The 20157-nt window shown below is 38.7% G+C and overlaps 1 protein-coding gene, 4 non-coding genes and 1 pseudogene across 5 annotated transcripts; 1 reads left to right on the top strand and 5 right to left on the bottom strand.

Moving 5' to 3' along the window:
* Window positions 1-7356: 7356 nt before the first annotated feature.
* On the top strand, window positions 7357-10238 carry LOC125261212 (basic proline-rich protein-like). The gene is made up of 5 exons (XM_048179829.1): window positions 7357-7371; window positions 7582-7725; window positions 7841-8005; window positions 8308-8441; window positions 8535-10238. Exons 1-5 carry the CDS (start codon window positions 7357-7359, stop codon window positions 9064-9066), a joined length of 990 nt encoding a protein of 329 aa, XP_048035786.1. The 3' UTR covers window positions 9067-10238.
* A 21-nt stretch (window positions 10239-10259) lies between these two features.
* Window positions 10260-10382, bottom strand: LOC125261222 (annotated as a pseudogene).
* Window positions 10383-13082: 2700 nt separating this feature from the next.
* On the bottom strand, window positions 13083-13201 carry LOC125261221. Its single transcript, XR_007183250.1, has one exon. It is a non-coding gene; the product is annotated as a 5S ribosomal RNA (ribosomal RNA).
* Window positions 13202-15023: 1822 nt separating this feature from the next.
* On the bottom strand, window positions 15024-15142 carry LOC125261220. Its single transcript, XR_007183249.1, has one exon. It is a non-coding gene; the product is annotated as a 5S ribosomal RNA (ribosomal RNA).
* Window positions 15143-16964: 1822 nt separating this feature from the next.
* LOC125261219 lies at window positions 16965-17083 on the bottom strand. The gene has a single exon (XR_007183248.1). It is a non-coding gene; the product is annotated as a 5S ribosomal RNA (ribosomal RNA).
* Window positions 17084-18906: 1823 nt separating this feature from the next.
* LOC125261218 lies at window positions 18907-19025 on the bottom strand. Its single transcript, XR_007183247.1, has one exon. It is a non-coding gene; the product is annotated as a 5S ribosomal RNA (ribosomal RNA).
* Between the last annotated feature and the right edge of the window lie 1132 nt (window positions 19026-20157).

Raw genomic sequence — 20157 nt, 5'->3', positions numbered from 1 at the left:
GCCAGCTTAATGGTGCATTACCGCCACCTTCTGTTCCGGAGTGTGGATCAGTCAGTAAATTCACAATATAATCTACAATTTTGGATTGAGGGGGGTAGAATAAAGCCCAGTATCCCTTAAAAAATCCAACAATTCTCTCACCTGTGCTCTATCATTCATACTTAGTGAGTATGAAGTTTAAAGTGAGTTTCTGCACCCATAGTTCATTTAGTCTATTATCCATTATCACCCTCTCCCTCTGATATTTCCTACAATGTAGAATTACACGTTCCACCGATTCCTCTTCCTGACACTCCTCACACATACCCGTCTGATGTTTCCCTACCATTTTTAATGTTTTATTTAGAGCACAGTGTCCCAGCCTTAGTCTCGTTAGTACAGTTTCCTCTTTTCTGTCTCCACCTCCTACCTTATTTACTTTAATACTCTTTTGGATATGGTATAAATGTCTCCTTTTCCCCGCACTATCCCACATTGCTTGCCATTTTTGGTTAATTTTTTCCCAGATTATACATTTTACTTCCGCTTTACTGATTCTTATTTGCATTTCTACATTTTCCTTCTTTAATGCCTTCTTTGCGACCTTGTCCACTTTTTCATTCCCCTCCACTCCTACATGTGCCAGAACCCTTAAAAATGTAACTAGCCCTCCCTGGTGTGTTATTCTTGTAACTGAGAATGTCATAGAATATCCTGTCGACTTGAATGTAACGAGATTAGACTAACTAGAGCTAAAGCTGAGTCTGTACATATTATGATTTTGTCAATTTTTGCTTTTTCCAACGTAATGCAAATAAAATTGCAACCATCTCCACTGTACATACTGCTAAATTATTAGATATTCTTCTATTGATTTCAATTCCTCTTGCTGGAACCACCACACTCATTCCTGTTACCCCTGTTTCAGGGTTCTTAGTGCCATCTGTATATATTTGAGTATAGCTTTTATATACTTCAGATTAAACACCCCAACAGATCAGCACTTTCTTTGTTCCTTTTAATCTCTAATAGATACCAACCTCTGGACATATCATCTTTCATGGGGCTATGATCGGATGTACTATTGAAGAACTGATTTTCATATACCCCAAGCTCTTTTGCTGTTTTATTCCCTATATGACCAAATTTGTCCTTTTTACTTCTCTCTTTCCTTCAGCGTTCCTTCAGCACTTCTTTTGTGGGGTGCGAGTCATTATGCCCCTGCAAGATAACCCAGTAATTTGCTATTATATGCCGTCTCCTTAGTTCCAGTGGCATCTCTCCTACCTCTACCTGGATGACAGGCGATGTCTTAAAAGCTCCACTACACACTCTCAACGCCTGAGCCTAAATCACATCCAATTGTTTTAAATGGGATCTAGCTGCTGAAGTATACTCTATACTGCCATAGTCCACCATAGATCTTATCAGGGCCACATAAATCTTTTCAGTGCTTGGCAACTTGTCCCCCATTCTCTACCAGTAAGCATCTCATTACATAATTACTTTTTTACTTTTTTCCACTATTCTTCTAATATGATCTGCCCATGTTAAACGGGAATCAAAAAGCACCCTCAGGAATTTGAATGTTCCTGCTCTTTCTATTTCTTTCCCATACATCCTTATTTTAAATCTTTCATCTATTATTTTATTAGTAAAGAAAACACTTTGGTTTTTTTCCACTGAGAATCTACATCCCCGTTCTTTCCCCCACTCCACCACTTTATCTACAGCTCCTTGCACTTTCCCAACCAGGGGCGTAGGAGCGATTTTGAACCTGGGGGGGACAGTAAATGCCAGGGGGTTCGGGGGAAATTCCCCGGATTTCTATATATATATATATATATATATATATATATATATATATATATATATATATATATATATATATATATATATATATAAAGCACTTAAATGCTCATTTCTAATGACTTTTGGGAACGGATTGTACTACTTTGTTTGTAGGAGGGTATATGAAGTGACAGACTGGGTAGATTATAAAAACAGAGAGAAGCAATCTAATATAACTACAACCAAATGACTATACTATGAACTGTATAACAACAACTAGTTAAATTAGTTGGACACAGTACCCATGTATTCTTTTATCCTACAAAAATTAGCATTCTGTCATATTCCCATTACCTGTTTTCTCACTTGGATCTAACTCTCCCTGTTCTGTGGTCTCTTCATCTCCTGTCTAGGAAAGTAACATGTTTGAGGACACAGAACTGGTTTCAATGCAAACTCTGATAACCCGTTGGCCTAATTTTACTGATCTAAAGTACTTTTACTATGTGAATTTTAGAATATACTGTATGTAGCTATCCATACAACTTACAAGCTCGTTCTCCTCTATCCTCTTCCTCTTAAAGTATTGTAGGATGCTCATCTCTGTGTGAACATTTTTACTAATGTTACATCTACATAGTTTATGGACACGTATCAATGGCACATTGAATTCACATTAGCTAATTAGCTATCATTTGCCTGTTTTACACAACATAAAAAAAAAAAAAAAATGCTTCTAAGTAGGCTAAATTTGACAGTTTCAAAATACAATAAAACTAATGATCAAACTGAAAACCAGCAATCTGCCATTTCATCGGCTGAATTAGCCTACTCCTACCTCAAATACAAAGTGCGTCTGTGAATAATATTGTTCGTCAACCATCCAAATCTCCACATGCATTTAAAAGTTGCAGAATGGATTAATTTGGAGACTCTGAAATCGGCAGAGATAGGCAGGCAATGCAAAACAAAATCTGACATTGGGAAATAGTGAGGGGGACAAAATTTAGATTTTGAAATGATTTTGAAATTTTTGAAAATAGATTTTCAGCTTACGGTGCTTCAGCGTCTCCGAGCACCTCGGTTCACACAATAAATGCTGCTTCTCATCTACTCCATCTCTGTATGTGCGGTGGTGCATTTTGGGAACGCAATATGCACTAGGTTTACTTCATTTATACATTTGCATTTCGCAAGATTTCAGACATTTCTGCCCAGATAGCACACGTACGTCTGCAAGATGTCTGTTACAGATCGCTTCATCTGGAAAGCATCTGCTGTTTACAAACATCTGATAGACATCATTAAAATGTCGTTTTACATAAATCATAAACATCTTAAAGACATCTTCCAAATGTCTATTTGACATCTGACAGAAGTATTGCAGATGAGCAAACATTCTAAAAAACACGTCTTCCAGACGTAAACACAGACATCAAATAGACTTCTCCGAGATGTGCGTGTGATATCAGGGTGTGGACAGAAGTTAGCAGCTTTCACCAGTATTCGGCAAAATCTAAGCTCGAAGTTCTGAACGTTTGAAAGTGAAGAATTTTAGATATAAATATTAGCATTGTAACTTGCAACGTAATATCAAATAAGTATTAGGCTGTTAATTAGGCCTATCAAATATTCATTTTATTTTAATTCACAGGACAGTTGTCATTTACAACAACAACAAGAGGCCCTATGCTCGCAGCCCTAAATATAAATAATATTTAAATAAAACCATTTAATTAGCCTACTAAAAAAAAAAAAGGGGGGGGGGGGGATCGATATTTCTCTTTCATGTCATCATGTCATCGTGTCCCCGTTACAAACATTAAAAAACCATGAACATGTGAATGTGTGGTTTAAATTTTGAAAAATTCATTGAAAAATGTCAGGGTTCGGCTGACAAAAAAAGTTAGGCAACCTCTGGCGTAGTTGAAGCTGAGGAGTGGAGGGTTACAAAAGAACAGGCGCTTTACAGGTCTGCGTAGGATTAGACTGAGGGAGAAAGTCTGTCGATCGCCCCCTGCAGGAGAAAGGAAGAATGACGAGGATGAGCTGTCCTTTGCCACAGCGAAAGCAGAGAGAAGCCAGAGAAAAAAACAAAATGAAAGAAAAGGAATGAAGCAATTGAATTTAAAAAGGATAGAGCCGAGCCATGGTGAAGTATGAGTAGATGAAGCAAAAGCTTACAGCACCTGGTATTCCCAGGCTGTCTCCCATCCAAGTACTAACCAGGCCCGACCCTTGCCACGTGCCTAATTGTGGTGGACAGTGGAAGAGGTACCTTCCAAGGAAAAAGTGGCTGGAAGCACCCAGAAGATATTTTCCTACTGTCCATCCACTAGGAAATCCACCACCTCTGGGTTTGACAATGTGGTGTTCGACAGCTTTGAACACTTTAAAAGTGTGGTGGATGCGGAGTTGGAAAAGAGGAGAACTGTGTAAATAACTGTAAATAACTGTGTAAATAACTTACCTGTGTGATGCCACTTCTCCTGTGCCATCTGTAGGAGAGAGAAAGAGGCTTGTTTGTGTTGGTTTGTTTGTTTGTGTTTCAAAGTGCTTCAGCAAGTACAATCTATTTATTTATATAGTTCAAAAGTTCAAAAAAATTCACTTTACAGTTTTACTTAAGAATGTTCCTGCGTTTGTTTTTTTATTATTATTTATGATGCTGTTAAAATGCACTTTGTAGTATCTTTTTTTTTATACAAACATGTATACAAATGTTCAATATCAAGGCCAATCATTTTAACCTTAATCAGTTCCAATCTAACACAATCAGTTTTACATACCCTTTAGTGGTTGTTCATGTTCAGATAATCTGTGTTTTTGTAATGCGTGTTGTTTGTTTGTCTTTGTTAGCTTCATGTCTTTGTGATGTTTCTATGTCTTTGTCTGCTTTTGTCTGTTGAACAAAAGTTTGCCAAAGAAAACACACAAAAAAATGTAACAGACAGGAATGGCTTGAGCCTTTATTTGTTGATTAGTGACCTGAGTCTTTGGATAATCCTGTTCTTTATTGGGCTTTGGCCTGTACAAACCAATTGTTCATTTGGTATGCAAGTTTGTGTTTTTAATTGTTAAAGTGTTTTTGATTATTATTAATGTTATTTATGTGTGTGTGTCCTTGTGATGTTTGTATGTCTGTCAGCTCCATGTTTAACTAAATGTCTGCAAATGGTAGTAAATGTTTGTCTCTCGTGTTCTCGCTCGTAGATCTGTACCTTGTTGTGGTGACCGAGCTTTAAACCAAACAGATCTTGTTTACTTGTGTTTTCATGCATTGCCTTTTAAATGAAACACATTCTGGGTGAAAAATAAAAGTTGTAAAAGTATTTCAAGTATTTTGGGAGTCTCTGTATGCTTGGGTTTCAAGGGGTAAAGGCTCCTGGGTGGTCACAACAATGAGTTTTGTGAACGCCTCTGATGTCTTCCAAAGTGAGAGTGCACTGATACATTACACCCTTTCTTAATATAGCCCAAAAATGTAACAATTGCACACTGTTCCACTTGACTATATGAATCTCATCAGCTACATCAAATCAAATTATGAAAATAATAAACAAAACATTCAGCAGACTAGTGGATTTCAATAAACTAGGCCTTGTATATGAAAATTTCTGTAAATAACACTTCAGGACATTGACCACCAGATGGCAGCATCCGTTTTGATCATTTTCGATCAATCCCAGGGATGAGCATGTGCTAAGTAATGAATGAAACTCGATATATTTTTGGATAATTTGCCTGATATTCAAGGTTTCACATGATAATGTCTCGTTAGCGCCGTACTGACAAGCACCGCTTGTTTTACGTTAAAATAGCTAGGTTTGATTTCTGAAATGCGTTTAAAATGCGACCAGACTATTGATTTTACATGTTGAGACCTTGCAGAATGTACTACTACTGTGTGGACTCGAAATGTAAAGATTAAATATGCTTTAGATGCGTTATCAACCGCGATTTGCATGCTAAATGCATTGAAAATGAATTAATGAGCTGTAATGACCTGACGATCGCTGGAAATTCTTCAAAAACGTGATCAGAAACTAATATCTATCTGTCTATCTATCTATCTAGTGTTCATGATGCAAAAACTTGGGAAAATGAGATCCAGGCAGATGATAAAGTTGATAAAAAATTATTTATTCATTACAATTAAATTTAGCCTCACACGCAAACTTTAATCGATAATGAAAATACTTAATAACACTAAAAGGTAAAATAACCATCATAAAGTATTAGTCAATAGTTAATAGTAAAATTTAGAGTATTGTAAAATTTAGAGTATTGTATAATCCAGAGTATTGTATCTAATAGATGAAGATCAAAAAGAGCAATACTTATGACATTTGCAGATAAGTGACAAGAAGTAGGAGCAAAGGAGAGCAAAGGAGGAAAAAGCTGAATTATCAATGACTTGGTCAGCTTTATACCATGAGCATATAGGGAAATTTACATCCCACTCAAATTGATGTTTTTGTTAAAAGAAAAGGTTAAATGGTTTTACCCACTGTCAAAAATAGATATAAAAGTTGTTTTGACCCCCTTTGGGAATTTTGCAAATCTTACCCTTTTAAATGTCATCAGGAAAATTAACAGACATATTTTGATCAGAATTCAAATGGTTAATTCTGCAGGCGTCCAATGTCTAACCACAAACGTGTCAGCGTGACCTGTCACATTGGAACACTTGAAGAACAACTGAACATACATACATACTCTTAGATATAAAATAAAAATAACCATAAGGGTACAATAACAAGTAAATACTTGAAAATATGATAAGAATTAATCTATAAAGTATGAGTACATAAATAAATGAAAGCAAAAGTAAAACTGATAAATCATAAGCCATAACTGATTAGAAATAAATATTAATAAAAGTGCATGAATATGAATATTGACCATTTCGGATCCATCAGTTCACAAATCAGAAAAGTGATGTTAATGACCCAGGGAGGGATAAACTGACACAAACTGCACTGTAAAAGTGTTCACAAATCAGAAAAGTGATGTTAATGACCCATGGAGGGATAAACTGACACAAACTGCACTGTAAAAGTGTTCAAAAACCAGAAAAGTGATGTTAATGACCCAGGGAGGGATAAACTGACACAAACTGCACTGTAAAAGTGTGCACAAATCAGAAAAGTGATGTTAATGACCCAGGGACTGGTAAACTGACACAAACTGCACTGTAAAAGTGTTCACAAACCAGAAAAGTGATGTTAATGACCCAGGGAGGGATAAACTGACACAAACTGCACTGTAAAAGTGTTCACAAATCAGAAAAGTGATGTTAATGACCCAGGGACTGGTAAACTGACACAAACTGCACTGTAAAAGTGTTCACAAATCAGAAAAGTGATGTTAATGACCCAGGGACTGGTAAACTGACACAAACTGCACTGTAAAAGTGTGCACAAATCAGAAAAGTGATGTTAATGACCCAGGGAGGGATAAACTGACACAAACTGCACTGTAAAAGTGTTCACAAATCAGAAAAGTGATGTTAATGACCCAGGGAGGGATAAACTGACACAAACTGCACTGTAAAAGTGTTCACAAACCAGAAAAGTGATGTTAATGACCCAGGGACTGGTAAACTGACACAAACTGCACTGTAAAAGTGTTCACAAATCAGAAAAGTGATGTTAATGACCCAGGGAGGGGTAAACTGACACAAAGTGTGGCTTTCATATTCAGGTATCGGTCAGATCCAGCTTTGAGAATAAATGTATGTGTTAAATGTGTGAATGTGTTTAATGTGATTAAACACTCGACGCTGAGAATATATCCTATGTGTTACAGGAGACTGCTTTGGTGATAGAGTCCATCCTTACTGAGTTCCGGGGACCAGCCGTCCTTGACATCGATGGCATTCACCTGTTCAAGTGGCCAGAGGCAGTCGACACTCACTGGGCAGTTGCGAGCAAGCACCTCAGTTGCATGCAGGTGGGTTAATGTCTTTGCGGTCATCGTGTGTCAAAACCATTCAAACTTGTATATGGCAACATTTCAAAAGGACACCAGAATAAATAAGGACCTTGCAATATGTTGTGTTTTACAGGATCCCCCTGGCATACCGCTGTATTTTTCTGTGAAGGTGGTAGTGATGAACAGCGTCCGACTGAACAAGCTCAAGTGCCAGCGAGGCAGCAACTTTATGGAGTGGTTGCACGCCCACCTGTTCAACGCCGTCCCTTCACAGCGATGTGGGATTCTGCCATTCCAAGTGAGTGATTAAAACATAATATATATAAAGCTTTATTGCAGACACATGTTCATATAGCACATTATACAGGATAATTTAAAAAGAAAAGTGTCAATGATAGTTTCAATGATACATTTTATTTCACAGCTCCAGTCATCACTTGTAAACATTGTACACAATAACAGTCAAAATGGAAATGTGTTTCAGGTATACTTGGTGTCCTTTACCGTGCAGTGGAACCACCGCATGGCATCGGTCCGTGGAGGAGAAAAAGGCCAACTACGGGGCGACGGTACTGCCGAAGGTGACGCCTCACCTGAAAGTGCTGTCGGACACACCGTTCCCAGAAGCTCCTGCGCTGCCAGCTGCCAACATCCCTCCCACTGCCAGACCGGCCTCAGGTCCAGTACCAGCACGTTCATCACAAGGCTGGAAAAAGGCGTGGTGAGAAGCGGAGGTCATAAGCACTTTGTATCACCTGTTGGCTGTGGAAAGCAAATAGCACACACGTCATATCAATACTCATTACATGTGTATTTTATATTTCCAGATTATTTGTTGAAGAGCCAGAGCCTGTGCCTCCTGTGAACCGGCCCGTTCAGCCCACGGCGTCGTCCTCCTCCACTCGGCCAAAGCCTGCTGAGCCCACCCCCATTCTGCCAAGGCCTGCTGCGTCCACCCACCTCCAACCAAAGCCTGCTGCACCCACCTATGGACCACCCCCTGTGTCGGCAGCACCCATACTGCTGGTTCTCCCCGCACAGCCACAGGCTCCCTCCGTCCTGTTTCGTGGGCTATCGTGCGGCCAGAGCTTTGTACCTCCTGCACCAACAGTCAAGGCATTCATGCCGAACAAGTCCTCGCGGCCATATGGGGCTTGCCACGTGCCTAATTGTGGTGGACAGCAGAAGAGGTACATACCTTCCAAGGACAAAGTGGCTGGAAGCACCCAGAAGATATTTTCCTACTGTCCATCCACTAGGAAATCCACCACCTCTGGGTTTGACAATGTGGTGTTCGACAGCTTTGAACACTTTAAAAGTTTGGTGGATGCTGAGTTGGAAAAGAGGAGAACTGTGTAAATAACTTACCTGTGTGATGCCACTTCTCCTGTGCCATCTGTAGGAGAGAGAAAGAGGCTTGTTTGTGTTGGTTTGTTTGTTTGTGTTTCAAAGTGCTTCAGCAAGTACAATCTATTTATTTATATAGTTCAAAAGTTCAAAAAAATTCACTTTACAGTTTTACTTAAGAATGTTCCTGTGTTTGTTTTTTTTATTATTATTTATGTTGCTGTTAAAATGCACTTTGTAGTATCTTTTTTTTTATACAAACATGTTCTGGCCTATGTTCAATATCAAGGCCAATCATTTTAACCTTAATCAGTTCCGATCTAACACAATCAGTTTACATACCCTTTAGTGGTTGTTCATGTTCAGATAATCTGTGTTTTTGTCATGCGTGTTGTTTGTTTGTCTTTGTCAGCTTCATGTCTTTGTGATGTTTGTATGTCTTTGTCTGCTTTTGTCTGTTGAACAAAAGTTTGCCAAAGAAAACACACAAAAAATGTAACAGACAGGAATGGCTTGAGCCTTTATTTGTTGATTAGTGACCTGAGTCTTTGGATAATCCTGTTCTTTATTGGGCTTTGGCCTGTACAAACCAATTGTTCATTTGGTATGCAAGTTTGTGTTTTTAATTGTTAAAGTGTTTTTGATTATTATTAATGTTATTTATGTGTGCGTGTCCTTGTGATGTTTGTATGTCTGTCAGCTCCATGTTTAACTAAATGTTTGCAAATGGTAGTAAATGTTTGTCTCTTGTGTTCTCGCTCGTAGATCTGTACCTTGTTGTGGTGAGTGAGCTTTAAACCAAACAGATTTTGTTTACTTGTGTTTTCATGCATTGCCTTTTAAATGAAACACATTCTGGGTGAAAAATAAAAGTTGTAAAAGTATTTCAAGTATTTTGGAGTCTCTGTATGCTTGGGTTTCAAGGGGTGGGATAGTGTCAAAAAAACAAACAAAAAAAACATCAAAGCAATTAGAAGCCCAAAAATTTAACAATTGCACACTGTTCCACTTGACTATATGAATCTCATCAGCTACATCAAATCAAACTATGAAAATAACAAACAAAACATTCAGCAGACTAGTGGATTTCAATAAACTAGGCCTTGTATATGACAATTTCTGTAAATAACACTTCAGGATATTGACCACCAGATGGCAGCATCCGTTTTGATCATTTTCGATCAATCCCAGGGATGAGCAATATGTACTTGGGGGGGTCATGAGCCATTCCCAGGCGGTCTCCCATCCAAGTACTAACCAGGTCCGACCCTGCTTAGCTTCCGAGATCGGACGAGATCGGGCGTGCTCAGGGTGGTATGGCCGTAAGCGAGAGTTATAGTCGATAGCGAGCTATAAAGAAGGCACAACGGTGCGGCAGCCCTACACGGCTCGGCCTTTAGCTGCAAGAGAATCAGCCAAAGTGTTTTCATGTCTCTTTCGACTTTTTTTCTTCTTTAAATAAATACAGTTATTTATTTTTAAAAAAAATATTCTCGCTTCAATGAAAGCTGTCTCGATTTTAGATAATATCGATTCATTCTGCACATTTAATATGATTTCACGTTTATGTATTAGCGTTTCATCAACTCACAAACCACCGGATTCCCTCATGAACCCCCATTTGGGAAACCCTGAACTAGAACAATAAAATGAACAAATCGATAGGAATTGACAGCCTTGTCTATTTTTCTTTTTCTTTCTTTCTTTCTTTCTTTTTTTTTTTTTTTTTTTTTTTTTTACAGTAAAACTAAAAGTTGTGAAACTGGACAACTTTACACAGAAAAGCTTAGTGAGTCATTTTTTAATACTAAAATCCTTTTAACAAAAAAGAGCACTGTTTATGTCATGTGGCTATACTTTTGAAACTGTGATTAGTAGATGGCCCCATTTCCTTCCATTGACTCACACAGAAAATGCCTGTAAACTAAAGTTTGTCCGTAATCATCCAAGTTGTTCCCTCAGGAATCCATAGGAAAGCATTGACAACAAACTCATGACAAATATGTAGGTAGCCCAGTGTAAGGTGAAACTGTTTATTTCATTGGTTTAGTTCAGCGTGTCCCAAATGGGGTGGGGGGGGGGGATTGAGAGACTGCAGGTGGTTTTGGTAAAAAGCTAACAATTAAACGGCTTGTAAAATTGTTATCCTAAATGTGACTGCAGAAGTAATCATAATATAACTGTACTTCAGACAGGTTATAGCTGCGACTTAACAGTCTGTTGCGCTGCGTGTTTCAGAGTGAAAAGCAACACTGTTGCTCAGCTTACGGTGTTTTCAGCGTCTCTGAGCACCTCGGTTCACACAATAAATGCTGCTTCTCACCTACTCCATCTCTGTATGTGCGGTGGTGCATTTTGGGAACACAATATGCACTAGGTTTACTTCATTTACACGTTCGCATTTCGCAAGATTTCCAACATGTGGATAGAAGTTAGCTTTCACCAGTATTCGGCAAAATCTAAGCTCGAAGTTCTGAACGTTTGAAAGTGAAGACTTTTAGACATAAATATTAGCATTGTAACTTGCAATGTAATATCAAATAAGTAGTAGGCTGTTAATGAGGACTATCAAATATTCATTTTATTTTAATTCACAGGACAGTTGTCATTTACAACAACAACAAGAGGCCCTATGCTCGCAGCCCTAAATATAAATAATATTTAAATAAAACCATTTAATTAGCCTACAAAAAAAGGGAGGGGGGGGGAGATCGATATTTCTCTTTCCTGTCATCGTTTGCCCGTTACAAACATTATTTAAAAAATCATGAACGTAAAAATATGCCTGGTTTAAATTTTAGCAAATATTCATTGAAAAAAGGGTTCGGCTGCAAAAAAAGTAGGCAACCTCTGGTGTAGTTGAAATGAGGAAAGGAGGGTACAACTAAAAAAGGCGCTTTAGAGGAACGTCGCTTAGACTGAGGGAGAAAGTCTGTCGATCGCCCCCTGCAGGAGAAAGGAAGAATGACGAGGATGAGCTGTCCTTTGCCACAGCGAAAGCAGAGAAGCCAGAGAAAAAAGCAAAATGAAAGAAAAGGAATAAAGCAATTGAATTTAAAGAGGATAGAGCCGAGCCATGGTGAAGTATGAGTAGATAAAGCCAGGGCTGGACTGGGACAAAAAAATGGCCCTGGCATTTTTGCTCAGACCGGCCCACCACAATCGGTCGGACACAACCAGAGTATTACAATTAATTGGTAGAGTTATTAAAAGTACACTTAGTAAGAGTAATTTCTAGAAGACAGTGCTCCATGATATAAAAGCTAGTTAACCCTTAGAACGTGGATGTAGAAACTGATAACTCTATAAAGAATTTTTTTTTTTTAAATTTCCAATGAAACAGACAGCAGAAAAACTATAATTTACAATTACAAATATACTTTGTTTTAAAGAGCACAAACCCCTGTTTAAGTGTCAAACATTTACCTCTCATTGTTTAGATACTCCCCATTAAAAACAATGAAAAAGAAAACTATACTACCAAATGTACTCACAAAAAAGTCCTAATAAAATGATATTCATGTTATTCAGCCATAAACAACCAAGGTTCATACCAGGTAATAGGGTACAAGAGCTACAAAACATAACTTTTATACTGAAAAGTGGATCTATAGCATTTTAACAGCTATAAATAGACACCTATAGTCTCTGTCATCGTGTGCCCGTTACAAACATTAAAAAACCATGAACGTGTGAATGTGTGGTTTAAATTTTGAAAAATTCATTGAAAAATGTCAGGGTTCGGCTGACAAAAAAAGTTAGGCAACCTCTGGTGTAGTTGAAGCTGAGGAGTGGAGGGTTACAAAAGAACAGGCGCTTTAGAGGTCTGCGTCGCTTAGACTGAGGGAGAAAGTCTGTCGATCGCCCCCTGCAGGAGAAAGGAAGAATGACGAGGATGAGCTGTCCTTTGCCACAGCGAAAGCAGAGAGAAGCCAGAGAAAAAAGCAAAATGAAAGAAAAGGAATGAAGCAATTGAATTTAAAAAGGATAGAGCCGAGCCATGGTGAAGTATGAGTAGATAAAGCAAAAGCTTACAGCACCTGGTATTCCCAGGCGGTCTCCCATCCAAGTACTAACCAGGCCCGACCCTGCTTAGCTTCCGAGATCGGACGAGATCGGGCGTGCTCAGGGTGGTATGGCCGTAAGCGAGAGTTACAGTCGATAGCGAGCTATTTAAAGAAGGCACAACGGTGCGGCAGCCCTACACGGCTCGGCCTTTAGCTGCAAGAGAAACAGCCAACGTGTTTTCATGTCTCTTTCGACTTTTTTTCTTCTTTAAATAAATACAGTTATTTATTTAAAAAAAAAAAAATATTCTCGCTTCAATGAAAGCTGTCTCGATTTTAGATAATATCGATTCATTCTGCACATTTAATATGATTTCACGTTTATGTATTAGCGTTTCATCAACTCACAAACCACCGGCATTCCCTCATGAACCCCCATTTGGGAAACCCTGAACTAGAACAATAAAATGAACAAATCGATAGGAATTGACAGCCTTGTCTATTTTTCTTTTTCTTTCTTTCTTTCTTTCTTTTTTTTTTTTTTTTTTTTTTTTTACAGTAAAACTAAAAGTTGTGAAACTGGACAACTTTACACAGAAAAGCTTAGTGAGTCATTTTTTAATACTAAAATCCTTTTAACAAAAAAGAGCACTGTTTATGTCATGTGGCTATACTTTTGAAACTGTGATTAGTAGATTGGCCCCATTTCCTTCCATTGACTCACACAGAAAATGCCTGTAAACTAAAGTTTGTCCGTAATCATCCAAGTTGTTCCCTCAGGAATCCATAGGCCTACATCACACCATTTAATTCATAAAGTAGGCCTAGTTCATTGACAACAAACTCATGACAAATATGTAGGTAGCCCAGTGTAAGGTGAAACTGTTTATTTCATTGGTTTAGTTCAGCGTGTCCCAAATGGGGGGGGGGGGGGGGGATTGAGAGACTGCAGGTGGTTTTGGTAAAAAGCTAACAATTAAACGGCTTGTAAAATTGTTATCCTAAATGTGACTGCAGAAGTAATCATAATATAACTGTACTTCAGACAGGTTATAGCTGCGACTTAACAGTCTGTTGCGCTGCGTGTTTCAGAGTGAAAAGCAACACTGTTGCTCAGCTTACGGTGTTTTCAGCGTCTCTGAGCACCTCGGTTCACACAATAAATGCTGCTTCTCACCTACTCCATCTCTGTATGTGCGGTGGTGCATTTTGGGAACACAATATGCACTAGGTTTACTTCATTTACACGTTCGCATTTCGCAAGATTTCCAACATGTGGATAGAAGTTAGCTTTCACCAGTATTCGGCAAAATCTAAGCTCGAAGTTCTGAACGTTTGAAAGTGAAGACTTTTAGACATAAATATTAGCATTGTAACTTGCAATGTAATATCAAATAAGTAGTAGGCTGTTAATGAGGACTATCAAATATTCATTTTATTTTAATTCACAGGACAGTTGTCATTTACAACAACAACAAGAGGCCCTATGCTCGCAGCCCTAAATATAAATAATATTTAAATAAAACCATTTAATTAGCCTACAAAAAAAAGGGAGGGGGGGGGAGATCGATATTTCTCTTTCCTGTCATCGTGTGCCCGTTACAAACATTAAAAAACCATGAACGTGTGAATGTGTGGTTTAAATTTTGAAAAATTCATTGAAAAATGTCAGGGTTCGGCTGACAAAAAAAGTTAGGCAACCTCTGGTGTAGTTGAAGCTGAGGAGTGGAGGGTTACAAAAGAACAGGCGCTTTAGAGGTCTGCGTCGCTTAGACTGAGGGAGAAAGTCTGTCGATCGCCCCCTGCAGGAGAAAGGAAGAATGACGAGGATGAGCTGTCCTTTGCCACAGCGAAAGCAGAGAGAAGCCAGAGAAAAAAGCAAAATGAAAGAAAAGGAATGAAGCAATTGAATTTAAAAAGGATAGAGCCGAGCCATGGTGAAGTATGAGTAGATAAAGCAAAAGCTTACAGCACCTGGTATTCCCAGGCGGTCTCCCATCCAAGTACTAACCAGGCCCGACCCTGCTTAGCTTCCGAGATCGGACGAGATCGGGCGTGCTCAGGGTGGTATGGCCGTAAGCGAGAGTTACAGTCGATAGCGAGCTATTTAAAGAAGGCACAACGGTGCGGCAGCCCTACACGGCTCGGCCTTTAGCTGCAAGAGAAACAGCCAACGTGTTTTCATGTCTCTTTCGACTTTTTTTCTTCTTTAAATAAATACAGTTATTTATTTAAAAAAAAAAAAATATTCTCGCTTCAATGAAAGCTGTCTCGATTTTAGATAATATCGATTCATTCTGCACATTTAATATGATTTCACGTTTATGTATTAGCGTTTCATCAACTCACAAACCACCGGCATTCCCTCATGAACCCCCATTTGGGAAACCCTGAACTAGAACAATAAAATGAACAAATCGATAGGAATTGACAGCCTTGTCTATTTTTCTTTTTCTTTCTTTCTTTCTTTCTTTTTTTTTTTTTTTTTTTTTTTACAGTAAAACTAAAAGTTGTGAAACTGGACAACTTTACACAGAAAAGCTTAGTGAGTCATTTTTTAATACTAAAATCCTTTTAACAAAAAAGAGCACTGTTTATGTCATGTGGCTATACTTTTGAAACTGTGATTAGTAGATTGGCCCCATTTCCTTCCATTGACTCACACAGAAAATGCCTGTAAACTAAAGTTTGTCCGTAATCATCCAAGTTGTTCCCTCAGGAATCCATAGGCCTACATCACACCATTTAATTCATAAAGTAGGCCTAGTTCATTGACAACAAACTCATGACAAATATGTAGGTAGCCCAGTGTAAGGTGAAACTGTTTATTTCATTGGTTTAGTTCAGCGTGTCCCAAATGGGGTGGGGGGGGGGGGATTGAGAGACTGCAGGTGGTTTTGGTAAAAAGCTAACAATTAAACGGCTTGTAAAATTGTTATCCTAAATGTGACTGCAGAAGTAATCATAATATAACTGTACTTCAGACAGGTTATAGCTGCGACTTAACAGTCTGTTGCGCTGCGTGTTTCAGAGTGAAAAGCAACACTGTTGCTCAGCTTACGGTGTTTTCAGCGTCTCTGAGCACCTCGGTTCACACAATAAATGCTGCTTCTCACCTACTCCATCTCTGTATGTGCGGTGGTGCATTTTGGGAACACAATATGCACTAGGTTTACTTCATTTACACGTTCGCATTTCGCAAGATTTCCAACATGTGGATAGAAGTTAGCTTTCACCAGTATTCGGCAAAATCTAAGCTCGAAGTTCTGAACGTTTGAAAGTGAAGACTTTTAGACATAAATATTAGCATTGTAACTTGCAATGTAATATCAAATAAGTAGTAGGCTGTTAATGAGGACTATCAAATATTCATTTTATTTTAATTCACAGGACAGTTGTCATTTACAACAACAACAAGAGGCCCTATGCTCGCAGCCCTAAATATAAATAATATTTAAATAAAACCATTTAATTAGCCTACAAAAAAAAGGGAGGGGGGGGGGGAGATCGATATTTCTCTTTCCTGTCATCGTGTGCCCGTTACAAACATTAAAAAACCATGAACGTGTGAATGTGTGGTTTAAATTTTGAAAAATTCATTGAAAAATGTCAGGGTTCGGCTGACAAAAAAAGTTAGGCAACCTCTGGTGTAGTTGAAGCTGAGGAGTGGAGGGTTACAAAAGAACAGGCGCTTTAGAGGTCTGCGTCGCTTAGACTGAGGGAGAAAGTCTGTCGATCGCCCCCTGCAGGAGAAAGGAAGAATGACGAGGATGAGCTGTCCTTTGCCACAGCGAAAGCAGAGAGAAGCCAGAGAAAAAAGCAAAATGAAAGAAAAGGAATGAAGCAATTGAATTTAAAAAGGATAGAGCCGAGCCATGGTGAAGTATGAGTAGATAAAGCAAAAGCTTACAGCACCTGGTATTCCCAGGCGGTCTCCCATCCAAGTACTAACCAGGCCCGACCCTGCTTAGCTTCCGAGATCGGACGAGATCGGGCGTGCTCAGGGTGGTATGGCCGTAAGCGAGAGTTACAGTCGATAGCGAGCTATTTAAAGAAGGCACAACGGTGCGGCAGCCCTACACGGCTCGGCCTTTAGCTGCAAGAGAAACAGCCAACGTGTTTTCATGTCTCTTTCGACTTTTTTTCTTCTTTAAATAAATACAGTTATTTATTTAAAAAAAAAAAATATTCTCGCTTCAATGAAAGCTGTCTCGATTTTAGATAATATCGATTCATTCTGCACATTTAATATGATTTCACGTTTATGTATTAGCGTTTCATCAACTCACAAACCACCGGCATTCCCTCATGAACCCCCATTTGGGAAACCCTGAACTAGAACAATAAAATGAACAAATCGATAGGAATTGACAGCCTTGTCTATTTTTCTTTTTCTTTCTTTCTTTCTTTCTTTTTTTTTTTTTTTTTTTTTTTTTTTACAGTAAAACTAAAAGTTGTGAAACTGGACAACTTTACACAGAAAAGCTTAGTGAGTCATTTTTTAATACTAAAATCCTTTTAACAAAAAAGAGCACTGTTTATGTCATGTGGCTATACTTTTGAAACTGTGATTAGTAGATTGGCCCCATTTCCTTCCATTGACTCACACAGAAAATGCCTGTAAACTAAAGTTTGTCCGTAATCATCCAAGTTGTTCCCTCAGGAATCCATAGGCCTACATCACACCATTTAATTCATAAAGTAGGCCTAGTTCATTGACAACAAACTCATGACAAATATGTAGGTAGCCCAGTGTAAGGTGAAACTGTTTATTTCATTGGTTTAGTTCAGCGTGTCCCAAATGGGGTGGGGGGGGGGGGATTGAGAGACTGCAGGTGGTTTTGGTAAAAAGCTAACAATTAAACGGCTTGTAAAATTGTTATCCTAAATGTGACTGCAGAAGTAATCATAATATAACTGTACTTCAGACAGGTTATAGCTGCGACTTAACAGTCTGTTGCGCTGCGTGTTTCAGAGTGAAAAGCAACACTGTTGCTCAGCTTACGGTGTTTTCAGCGTCTCTGAGCACCTCGGTTCACACAATAAATGCTGCTTCTCACCTACTCCATCTCTGTATGTGCGGTGGTGCATTTTGGGAACACAATATGCACTAGGTTTACTTCATTTACACGTTCGCATTTCGCAAGATTTCCAACATGTGGATAGAAGTTAGCTTTCACCAGTATTCGGCAAAATCTAAGCTCGAAGTTCTGAACGTTTGAAAGTGAAGACTTTTAGACATAAATATTAGCATTGTAACTTGCAATGTAATATCAAATAAGTAGTAGGCTGTTAATGAGGACTATCAAATATTCATTTTATTTTAATTCACAGGACAGTTGTCATTTACAACAACAACAAGAGGCCCTATGCTCGCAGCCCTAAATATAAATAATATTTAAATAAAACCATTTAATTAGCCTACAAAAAAAAGGGAGGGGGGGGGAGATCGATATTTCTCTTTCCTGTCATCGTGTGCCCGTTACAAACATTAAAAAACCATGAACGTGTGAATGTGTGGTTTAAATTTTGAAAAATTCATTGAAAAATGTCAGGGTTCGGCTGACAAAAAAAGTTAGGCAACCTCTGGTGTAGTTGAAGCTGAGGAGTGGAGGGTTACAAAAGAACAGGCGCTTTAGAGGTCTGCGTCGCTTAGACTGAGGGAGAAAGTCTGTCGATCGCCCCCTGCAGGAGAAAGGAAGAATGACGAGGATGAGCTGTCCTTTGCCACAGCGAAAGCAGAGAGAAGCCAGAGAAAAAAGCAAAATGAAAGAAAAGGAATGAAGCAATTGAATTTAAAAAGGATAGAGCCGAGCCATGGTGAAGTATGAGTAGATAAAGCAAAAGCTTACAGCACCTGGTATTCCCAGGCGGTCTCCCATCCAAGTACTAACCAGGCCCGACCCTGCTTAGCTTCCGAGATCGGACGAGATCGGGCGTGCTCAGGGTGGTATGGCCGTAAGCGAGAGTTACAGTCGATAGCGAGCTATTTAAAGAAGGCACAACGGTGCGGCAGCCCTACACGGCTCGGCCTTTAGCTGCAAGAGAAACAGCCAACGTGTTTTCATGTCTCTTTCGACTTTTTTTCTTCTTTAAATAAATACAGTTATTTATTTAAAAAAAAAAAATATTCTCGCTTCAATGAAAGCTGTCTCGATTTTAGATAATATCGATTCATTCTGCACATTTAATATGATTTCACGTTTATGTATTAGCGTTTCATCAACTCACAAACCACCGGCATTCCCTCATGAACCCCCATTTGGGAAACCCTGAACTAGAACAATAAAATGAACAAATCGATAGGAATTGACAGCCTTGTCTATTTTTCTTTTTCTTTCTTTCTTTCTTTCTTTTTTTTTTTTTTTTTTTTTTTTTTACAGTAAAACTAAAAGTTGTGAAACTGGACAACTTTACACAGAAAAGCTTAGTGAGTCATTTTTTAATACTAAAATCCTTTTAACAAAAAAGAGCACTGTTTATGTCATGTGGCTATACTTTTGAAACTGTGATTAGTAGATTGGCCCCATTTCCTTCCATTGACTCACACAGAAAATGCCTGTAAACTAAAGTTTGTCCGTAATCATCCAAGTTGTTCCCTCAGGAATCCATAGGCCTACATCACACCATTTAATTCATAAAGTAGGCCTAGTTCATTGACAACAAACTCATGACAAATATGTAGGTAGCCCAGTGTAAGGTGAAACTGTTTATTTCATTGGTTTAGTTCAGCGTGTCCCAAATGGGGTGGGGGGGGGGGGGGATTGAGAGACTGCAGGTGGTTTTGGTAAAAAGCTAACAATTAAACGGCTTGTAAAATTGTTATCCTAAATGTGACTGCAGAAGTAATCATAATATAACTGTACTTCAGACAGGTTATAGCTGCGACTTAACAGTCTGTTGCGCTGCGTGTTTCAGAGTGAAAAGCAACACTGTTGCTCAGCTTACGGTGTTTTCAGCGTCTCTGAGCACCTCGGTTCACACAATAAATGCTGCTTCTCACCTACTCCATCTCTGTATGTGCGGTGGTGCATTTTGGGAACACAATATGCACTAGGTTTACTTCATTTACACGTTCGCATTTCGCAAGATTTCC

This window comes from Megalobrama amblycephala, unplaced genomic scaffold, assembly GCF_018812025.1.
Source record: "Megalobrama amblycephala isolate DHTTF-2021 unplaced genomic scaffold, ASM1881202v1 scaffold370, whole genome shotgun sequence".
Lineage (NCBI taxonomy): Eukaryota > Metazoa > Chordata > Actinopteri > Cypriniformes > Xenocyprididae > Megalobrama > Megalobrama amblycephala.
This window is presented reverse-complemented; position numbering and strand designations above follow the sequence as displayed.

Coding starts and splice junctions, on each gene's coding strand:
- LOC125261212 (XM_048179829.1), top strand. Junction 8,006..8,307: donor GTGGGATTCTGCCATTCCAA/GTGAGTGATTAA, acceptor CTCACCTGAAAG/TGCTGTCGGACACACCGTTC. Junction 8,442..8,534: donor AGGCGTGGTGAGAAGCGGAG/GTCATAAGCACT, acceptor TTATATTTCCAG/ATTATTTGTTGAAGAGCCAG.